General features: G+C 40.4%; 1 protein-coding gene across 3 annotated transcripts in view; it reads left to right on the top strand.

Moving 5' to 3' along the window:
* Nucleotides 1-1680: 1680 nt before the first annotated feature.
* The window catches only part of bmp2k (BMP2 inducible kinase), a 51457-nt gene continuing 42730 nt past the window's right edge, over nucleotides 1681-10407 (top strand). The window contains exons 1-3 of one of the 3 annotated variants that reach the window (XM_047382218.1): nucleotides 2468-2545; nucleotides 7321-7383; nucleotides 7662-7846. Coding sequence is in view for 2 of the 3 variants with exons in the window: in XM_047382217.1 (XP_047238173.1) it covers nucleotides 2395-2545 (151 nt within the window). In the remaining variant the exon portion in view is untranslated. Of the gene's footprint in view, nucleotides 2546-7320; nucleotides 7384-7661; nucleotides 7847-10407 lie in introns of all 3 variants that reach the window. The other 2 variants (XM_047382217.1, XM_047382216.1) reach the window with 2 other exon arrangements.

Here is a 10407-nt window from a genome sequence, read left to right as displayed (position 1 = left end):
CTTGAGAACCCAGAGATATGCATCCATCCATTTCTATACCTACATAATCCTTGCAGTGTTTCCAGGGAGGCTGGTGATCATTTTTAGTGATTGTTGGGTGAAATGCAGGGGGGTACACCCTAGACTGGTGGCCAGATTATCACGGGGCAACACAGGCACACCACATGCATCCACATATATGGGGCAGTTTAGAGGGTCCAGTTAACCAAACATGTATGTTTGTGGTCTGGGGTTGAAGCTACAGTACCTAGAGAGAACCACGTGTAGGGCGAAAATGCAAATATCACAGCTCAAATTAATGTGCCTTATATACATTTGTGTTTAAACATCACTAGCCAGAACCCATCACCTTTTTTATTTAACCAGGATGTGTGGTAGAGTAACAGAAAACCAACAGTCATGACATGCACGCTGCTGATTATTTGTAATTGAATCATTCATTGAAATGGGTATATTAAAACTTATAGCAGTGGGTCCTTATTTAAGGATGAGAGCAGCAGATGTTGCGCATCCTGGTTGTAGTGGATTCCTCGCGGAGAATCTGAGTAAAATGGGCCACTCCAGTCATCGTCAGGAAAAGCAGTTTAATGGACAAGTTCAATGGAGACAGGAAAGCAAATATAAAATTGTAGCAAATGACATGACTCGGCTAAAATGATTTCATATTCTTTTCTAAATGGAAAACAAAACCAGAAAGATGGGGAATAAATAGGAAAACTACCTTTCCAGTGAATCAAAGACTGAGCCAATAGTATCCACGTGAGGAACTAAGGTCTACAGCAACTCCAGTTCTGAAGAGCTGCTATCCTGCAACTTTTAGATGCATCCCTTTCTCCAACACATCCGAATCAAATATGTGTCTCGTTTCCTGCTCTCTGCAGAGCTGAATGACTGAATGCTGATGCGGAAATTCAACTGTTTGATTGAAGTTTGTTGGAGAAGGGATGCATAAAAAAGTTACAAAAAAGTAGGTCTACAGTTCTGGATTTGGGCACCCCTGATCTATAACCTGCGAGTAGAAGACACCCATATAGACATGCAGAGAAAAATACAACATCTTGACTGATCATAAGAGAAATGGGGTGACATTTCTTGGACTAATGAAAGCAGCATTTTGGTTTCTGACTCACTAGATTATTGTGTAGCCAGCCTAAGTTGTGGACCTTATAATCCAATAGGAAACTTGGGGTAATGTCAAAAATGCTGTTTCTGAGGCAACACCAACAAAAACTTGCACAGACCCAATGATCCTCGGTGGAATAGCTGTGCACATGTGCCAGAAATCGGTTTACTCCACGCAACGGCGATGTGAAGCTCTTCTGAAAAATGTTGACACAACAGGAAAGCTAAGTGCTCAATCATTTTTTGTTTTTGTTTTTTACAGTGTAGTTTAAACACAACTGTGCGATAAAAAGGTTAAAAAAACAATATATATATATATATATATATATATATATATATATATATAACAGTCAATAAACCATTAAGTGCAAATCAAATTATTCTGTTTTACTGATTTATTTTACGATGTCCAAATAAAAATTAACGCTTAATTTTTTATGCAATCGTCCGTCCCATTCATTCATTATTTTCCCAGTCTTAATGGCATCAACAGGCTTCCGTAGTTCCTTCCCTTACACCAATCAACAATAGAAGTGGGCGGGGCCACGCCAGGTTTGGTTGTCACACTCATTGGGTAAATAACAAACCACCCACTTATTTTGAAGCCTGTCGTTGGGGGAATCACTGGAAGTTTAAGGTTGGCGAAACAAATGAGAAGAAAATTAGTGGGAGACTTATCTAATAAAACGGACGGCTTCCGGGTGTGATAAACAGCTGACGGTGACTGTTATCGCGGACTGCTGGTTTTTTTTTTTTTTTTTTGTCGTAATTTTTTCGGGGTGGCTCATCTCTGGCAGCGCAGCGGCTAACGAGCTAACGGACTGCGGATGAAGTGAAGAAGTCGTCTCGGTGTGGAGCAAACGACGCCGCGGTTGCATTTAGAGGACTCGGGGCTGGGTGTATTTCCTGGTGGAGGTGTTATCCACGCCAGAACCAGCTGCTTTGTTGTTTGGGTCCTCCTGTTGTTTTTTTTTTTTTTTCCTGGCGGAACCTTCCCCACTACATATATGCTAGCCAGCTAACCAACCCAGGTTTTGCTGTCGGGAGCCGCGGGACGCCGACCTGGTTCTGCCCCTCGCCACCATGATATGACGGTTTTATATTAACTGCGGGGTCCCTCTCGAAGTACCAGACGCGGAGTATGCAGGAGAAGAAAAGGGTCCAGATAAACAGATAGGGGACCTAGGACGGTACCGAGTTTAACAAGGACTGTGTGGTCAGTTCACCACCGATTAGAGGTCGCAGCGAGTGGCCTGAGAGGAAAAGTGAAGGATGAAGAAGTTTTCCAGAATGCCAAAGTCTGAAAGCGGAGGACTCGGAGGGGCGTCCGGTACCAGTTCCAGCTCGGGGGTCAGCAGCTACTTCGGGAAAGTGTTCGCAGTTGGCCGGTATCAGGTCACCGTGGAGGAGCTCGTCGCTGAAGGTATGTGCTCCATTTCTGGGTCACACCCGCCTTCTCTTGGTCCGTGAAGATCCCCATGCGCAGAGATGGACCAGATGTGGCTCTGACTGGTCCCAGTAAAACAAGCTGAGTTCCCCTTAACGCTTGCTTGTTTCCCAGTAACATGGAACAGTGTCTTTAGGATGATTTAAAGAAGTCATTCCGCTTCCAAGGATTGGATTCATAGCTGGAATTAAAACTTTTTCCCAAACAGCTGTGGTTTCCATTCTGCTCCAGCTGCATTTACACAACTTGGAGCCTAACGCTGCAGCCATGAGCCTCCATGTCTAACAAGTTCAGATGGTTCCTAATAAGGATGAATACATCCCATCAATCTGCCAATTTTCCCTTAATTACTCCAACTGGTCAAAAATTGGGTAAAAAAAAAAATCAGTTTTATTCTGCTTATTAAATTCATAATTATAAACTCCCACTTTAATCAGTTTGGTAATACATCAGCAACCAGCATTTTCTTTGATGCACATTTTAAGTGTAAGGGAAAAAAAAAGATTAGATTTTAGAAGCACAATCTTATAATCCATTTAATATTCTCTTAATTAAAAGCTACTAGTTCTTAGAAAATCCCAAACAGCAGGTCCGACCGTGCATCTGTAGCTGTGAGTTAATGGACTTGAAGCAAATCACTCGAGCGCTTGTGTTTTAACAACTATACAGTTATAAGTAAAACACTACAGGATGTTTAAAAAAAGCAATTTCCAACTTTTGTCCCCAAATAACAGACTTTGAACCATTTTTCTGTTTAGTCTTGGAAAAAGTCTTTTTTTTTTTTTTTGTAACTTCTTCCCACTGGTGTTGACTGGTATAGGCAGTGCTGCAGATGGGGGCATGGAGGTTTAACTGGTTTGACCAGACCTGTTGGAAGTCTGTCAGTCGTGGCGGATGATGAAACACCTCTGCTCCTCTTGGCTGATTATTCATAACACTAGCTGTGTTCTCACATATAGCTCAGGGGTTTTTGTCGCAGTCACACAGATACAAGTAAATACCAAAGGAGAAAAATGGGATTTAGTAACGAAGGAAAAACAAACAGTTATACTATGAGTGCTCTAGCAGTCCTTGACCAAACTCAGCTTTTAAACTGCTTTCTGTGGCATCATTAGTGACGTATACGGATTGTGGAAGCTGGTTTGTTGTAAAGGTGTATATTTTATCCAGTTAAATGATGATTTACATTGAAATGGTAAACCAAAGTAGAGGGTGTTTAAATAATCCCAAAGTTAAATCTGGTCCTAAAGAGTGATAAGACTAGAGGTACAGTTTGGTTCTTGAATACTAAAATTCATCGTATTCAAGCGTACACATTTTAGTACCTTGTATGTCCTTTTTTTTTTTTTATCAAACAGTCCAGGTTTTATCCATCAGTACCTGGTAAAACCATCACAAAGCTGTTTACCAATAGTCATTTATAACATGATACCTAACAAAAATAATCTTTGTGACATGTTTCTGCACTACGGTTTTATTTGGAACGGATTTACAACCATATCTTGTACCCTGAAAACGAGGTCATACAGTCTGAGATGGAAATGTCTTCATGTTTTCAAAAAGAATGGTATCGAATGACGCTGCAGTCCTTAAGAAGGCGGTTGCTAACATTAGCTTTAAAAGAGATCAATTTAACAAATGAACAATCATTTTGGTAACGAACACATGCCCAGAATGTACCCTGCCAATACTGGAATAATATGACATATAATTGAAATTTTATTTACTTTTTATAGTGTTTTTGGCTGAAATGGTTCTCCCCAATTTAGACAAAATGGGTTAAAATAATGGGCTAAAATTAGGAAACAATCTGGAAAGTCTTGTTTTGTCATGGGAAATGTCTAGGAACTCAGTTTTTCACCAAAGCTCTTATTCAGTTTATTGTCCCACAAATATTCTAAAGTAAAAGGGTTGAGGGGAAGTTTCAGCAGTTGCTTTGGTAGCTGACATGTGAAAACGTAAGTAGCTGCAGGGATGTCTAAGATGAAAAGATGAATGTTGTGCAATAAGCTGTGTCTGCACATTACAGCTCTTCAGTATGTGGGACAAGTTCCACTCAAAGTTTTAAACATGCTCGTCATGACTCAGCAAAACGCCTTTTTTATTTGGAAAACCTTCAGCCACAGTCAGACAGACAGAAAACGAGGAAGCGAGGAGACAGCTGCTGTTTCTGAAGCGGTTCAGTGAATACGGCGCTGTGGGTTTCAGAAGTGCCTCGCCTCACCTCACCCTGATGGAAGCCCAACTACGTGTGCCGTGGGAAGTATTTTGTTGCTACATTAAACCCGGGTTACTGGAACAGTGAGATTAAAAGTACTCAAACAATACATGTAAATAAGATTTAGTCTCTTTGTTGCTCTGGCTTCTTTCTGTTGATCCTTGATAAAACTGGGCAAACAAACTTTGCTTTCAACAATTCAAAGCTCAAGCACTTGAATTCGAAGGTTGTTCATTATTGCTATATTATCCATAAAGGATATAAATCATAATAACCCTAAAATTAAAATGAGGAACGCCAGGTCAACAGATCAGATTTGACAAACATGTCCGCTCATACAACACAACACTGTAAACATGCTGTAATCTCAAACTGCAAGCCTCATCTCACTCCTCCAAATTAAAAAGCCAAAACATTAAAAACCATAGTTCCTGCAAGCAGTCATGTGTCTCTGTGATCATATAATCATGTGAAGTGGCTGCTGCTTTTTGTTTTATTAGCCTGCCAGCAACACAAGGTTACACAGTGACCTTTGCTCATCAATCTTTCTCAAGGTAAATGCTTAGCTGTCACATTTAGTCATACATTACTACATTATGTCTCACTCTGCTCAGTTTGTCCCGTGTTTTTAAGCTTAAGCTGTTTGTTGCATAGTAAAACTACTACAAAAAAGCATTCTGGAAATAAATGTTGAGTAAAGAAAATATTTGAATTTGCAGCTCCTTGAGCATACATTTACAAAAACAAATCTCTTTGAATTGTGAGAAAAAGGGCTAAGCAGAGTTTAAGCCACCAATTCTTCTTAGTGCACACCTCCCTGCAGGTTTTCATTTGTTTGCTGCACAACACACCGGATTCATATGAATGAATTACCTCCTGCAGGTCATCAGGTTCTGCTGAAGCCTGTTAATGGCACAATGGTTTAAACAGAGCAGGTTGGAGCAGGGAAACATCTAAAACGTGTAGACACAAGGATTGGAAGCACATGTTTAAAGTATGATTGAAAGGAGAATAATGCGCCGCATGATGCAAGTTAAATGGCATTTGTTCTCTAATAGATGCTATGTTGACATGTTCAGTAGCTCCGTAGGAAGTTGCTCAAGAATACAGTCTTACTGTGACCCAGTTGTGTACCTGTGTTGTGGATTTGGTTGGAGATAGCGCTGTTAGTCGGGATAATTTACCGTATTTACTCTGAGCGAATCCTTCAGTTTGCCGAACTACTAAGAGACATTCACGTTTACGGAAAGTCTTCCAAAATAAAAGCATGACTCAATGAAGGACTGGTTTCACAATCTAATCAGAGGAAACCTATAACAACTTCAACATTAAATAAATTAGCATCTTTAAACATTTATAATGATACTTCCTAAATATTCAGATATACATTTCCAGAGGTGAAACTTTGAATTTCCACATCAGATATGAAAGAAGTAACACATAGAGATGATGTGGCTTCATTCAACAAAGCTACAATTATTTGTTGCATTACCAGCAACGAAAAACGTGTGGCTACCAGCCAAGGGATGGAAATTTGGTGTAAACTGTTTCGATACTTTTTTACAACTATGCAAAATAACTTGGACCTCCAATGTCCTAGTTTGATGTTTCTGATTGGCTACTTAATACAACTAAAAATAGCACTTAATGGATGTCCTCCTAGTTGTGATAATTACTTAAAACCTATTTTTATTACAATTTTAACTCGCATCTTGTGAGCCAAATCATGTTTGTCCAGTAAACCAGAACTCATCTACAGGAAGTGGTACCTTTCAGTCTACGATAAAAGCTTACATCGTAACTGTGTGAACTGCAGAGGTATTATAGATTTTTGTAACGTTAAATGTAAAATAAAATGTAGTATTATTCAGTAAATGGACCAATCAGTCTTTTTTTTTGGTCAGGATGTTTTTCCTAGTCTTTAAATGTATAAGAACTAACTACATGTTATGATGTGATATTTAGGTGGGTTTAAACTGGCTGTTTTATGGCAGAGTTGCATTTAGAGTCCAGTACCAGCCAATGCATACTTGGACAGTCTGTTCCAAAGAGGGTATATTTTTGGTCAAAAAGTATTAATGCAGTCTGAGTTGTTGCTGTTGCATAGAAATATGTATTGGTGTCATAAACATTTCTTGTTGTTGGTGTCTGAGGAAATAAAACATAGTCAGATGACAGTCATCAAAGCACCAAGGAACTGTTATCTCTACTCATCTACAAACCGCCGATGACTTTGTGTTGCGTCATCAAGGCTTTCCCCTGTATTCCTCTGAATCCATTCTGTGTATTGTTGCCACATTTAAACCTACCAGCTGAAAAATTCCTTTTAATTCCTTTTTTGCTTTGTCAAAACTGACTAGTTTTGGATTAGAAATGTATTTCTTTCCCATGAAGTGTTGTCTTTTTATTTATTTTAACCAGTTGTGACAACCAGCAGTACAACACTGATGCAGTTTAAAGGTTTTTTCACACCTGTAGTTTGTTTACTTTGGTCCGAATCAATTGAGGAGTTTAACTTGTAACCTTTTTCCAGTGATTGGTGTTCTTTTCACACCCACACAACTCCAACAAACCAGTACCTGCCACTACAAACCAGGTGAGAACATTCAGTCTGTTTATTGGTCAGATGAAATGAAAACAGGAAGCAGATGTTGTGTTCCAAGCTAGTGGAAAATATGGAGAATTGAATTAAACTTATTAGCATGTTTCTGGGTAATATTTGAGGAAAAAATATCTGAGAGATACTGAATAGATTTTGAGAACGTTGGGATGTCTTGTGGGGTTGAAGATTGTCAGTCATCCAGAAAATGGCAAATCCAAAAAAACAGTTAAAAAAATAAAGCAACTGGTCTTCATTTCTCTTGATCCAAACAGAACTCAGACAGAGGTTCTGTCATCCCAAGAACAAAATACCCAATCCCAAACTGAGGGGCGCGGTGTTTTCAGTTCAGTGGCATATCCAGAACTCTATACTGGAGAAACTGAACAGCATCTCCAGACGTATGGCTCGGCGCAGAAGAGTCAGCTCCTCAGGACGAGACTCAGCTGTGGACCTCAAGGTTAAGTGCCATTTTTTTGAGTACTGAATGTTCATACTTGAACGGAGAAGGTGGTAGATGGTTTGAAAGTGAAGGAAGCCTTTACGTCAAACAAGAGAAACCAGCAGAGGAGGAGGCCTCAGATTTTATCTGTCAAAAATAGATCGGTTTCATACCAGTTCACGCCTTCTTGCTGGTGACTAAAACATCTGACAGTAGTCCAGGCTAACAATGGCACGAGGGAGTCTAATCTGCAAGTGTATTTAGATGTGAAGAACGGCCCATCCCAAACATCTGAAAAGCTTGGAACTGTTCCCTCCCCAGCCTTAAACGGAAAAACCGTCTTCAGCTGCAGCAACTGAAGTACAGTTGCTTCGTTTTTTTTAAAACCTTTTTTTGGAGTTGAGAGGTCTTGAAAGTTGCACGGGTCTTTGCGCTTTATGAAAAAGACACACAGCCTTCGCTTATTAGTTTGTTTCCTCTACCGCATCCCACAATGCAACGTAAACCTGGTTATGGGAAGGTGTTTGGCCCTGATAGCTAGAGGTCGGATCATGTTCACACCACAAACTGCTCTTCAGTTTATCTGGGACCGTACCAAGCCCACCTTCTCCAAACTGTTGCTTTGGTCGAACCCTAGTGCAGTTGCTATGTTCACATCTTTGTTTTAAACGGACTAAATACCTCAGGTGTAACAACACCTAAGATGAACATTTTCGATTAAGCTAATGAACATGTAATCTGATGCTCCATCCACTCCTCGTCCTCTACGGGTTTTCAAATCTGCAGATCGATTGAAATGGTTTGCTTTCCTCTCCCTCACTGACAGCATGATGAAACTGATGCTGTTATATTAACCTTGCCAGAAAGCACAGATTGCATCAGTTTATTTCCTGTCTTTAAGAAGAGGACATTTAGAGAGCTTCATCAGTGCAGACAGTTGGTTATTCTGTAAAGAAAAAGGATAATGTTCAGTTGCACCATGTGAGCTGCCGGTTTGCGTTGACCATTGATGTCTAAGTGCCGAATTTATCATGTGATGTTTTGGAGTTGCTCTACTTGCTCTTTTAGCTTTTATCCAACATTTATACCAGTTTAATGAAAAGCACAAGATTCCCTTTAGGCTAAACCTTATAGCCAGTAGGTTCTCCTGTGTTCTGGAACATTTGCAGAGCTGTTCTGTTTTCATGCTGAGCTAGAACTTCATCATTTCCCTCTGACTCCTCTTTGCGGTTTCTCTTCTGCTGTCAAGGAACCCAGAGGCAACATGTACGAACAGGATGCATCTGTTGACTCATCAGCCTGGGTCTCCTAACTCTTATCACACACAGCAGCAGTTCCTTCTTAGGAGTTTCAGAAATGGTTATCAGATGCTTTGTTTCAGATCATCAAACAAATTAATCTGAGTAAATAAAAGTTTTAAAATTGTTTCATTATTTAAGAGAAAAAAACCTATTCAAACCAACTTGGCCTTGTGGGATAATCTAACAACTGGTTGTGCCGCCCTCTGCAGCAATAAATGCCTTCAGATTTGTACCAAACTGATTCTTTGACATTTTGGTCCATTCTCCTTTGCAGAATTTGTAATTCAGCCAAATTGGAGGGTTATCCATCTTTTAACACCTTGTTAGAGATTTCACTACAGCACCTCAATCGGATTCAAGGCTGGACTTTGACTAAGGCGCCTTTAAACCTTAGTTTTGTTTTTTTGAGCCATTCAGAGTTGGACCTGCAGGTTTGGATCATCGTCCTGTTGCATACTCGAGCTGAAGGTCAAAAACTGATTGCCTGACATTCTTTTTAAGGTTTCTGGACGAAAGTCCGCAGTCCCAGCAATTATTTTAAGTTGTTCAGGTTCTGAAGCTGGAGAGCATCACCTGACCATCACACTACCGCCACCCCTGTTTGACTGTTGGTATAATGTTGTTTTCGTAAATGCTTGGTTGGTTTTATGCAAGATGTACCGAGATCTATGCCTTCCAAAAATGTTTTACTTTTCTGGAACCACCTGCAATTATTGAATCTTCTTCTGGATTCTTTGTGACCTCCCGGTTGAGCTGTTGATGCATTCCTGGAGTAATTCTGGTTGACCAGCCACTGCAAGGAAGGTTCTCCACTGCTTTGTTTTCTCCATTTGTGGGTTATTGCTCTCACCATGGTTCTGTGGAGTCCCAACGACTTAGAAATGGCTTTTTAACTCTGTCCAAACTGATCCAGGCATGATGTGTTGCTTTAGTTTAGCCTACTTCAAGTTGTCAGACAGGTTATATTTGACTTATTCTACCGGTCAGGTGGTAACCAGGCCAGGGTGTGACTTGTAAACCCCCACCCACCCACACCAAGAATAAAGACCATTAATTCAAAATTCAACATGGGGATGGGTGGCAGTTACTTCTCCACTTGTTGGTTCTTTTTCCTTCTCTGCTCTGTTCTCTCAAACCTCCAGTCGGTCGTGGCAGATGGCCGCTCACACTGAGCCTGGTTCTGGTTCTGCTGGAGGTTTCTTCCTGTTAAAAGGGAGTTTTTCCTCTCCACTGTCGCTACATGCATGCTCAGTATGAGGGATTGCTGCAAGTCACTGA

The sequence above is a fragment of the Girardinichthys multiradiatus genome, chromosome 12 (genome assembly GCF_021462225.1).
Source record: "Girardinichthys multiradiatus isolate DD_20200921_A chromosome 12, DD_fGirMul_XY1, whole genome shotgun sequence".
Taxonomy (NCBI): Eukaryota; Metazoa; Chordata; class Actinopteri; order Cyprinodontiformes; family Goodeidae; genus Girardinichthys; species Girardinichthys multiradiatus.
The sequence above is the reverse complement of the archived record's forward strand: the minus strand, read 5'-3'. Positions and strand labels throughout refer to the sequence as shown.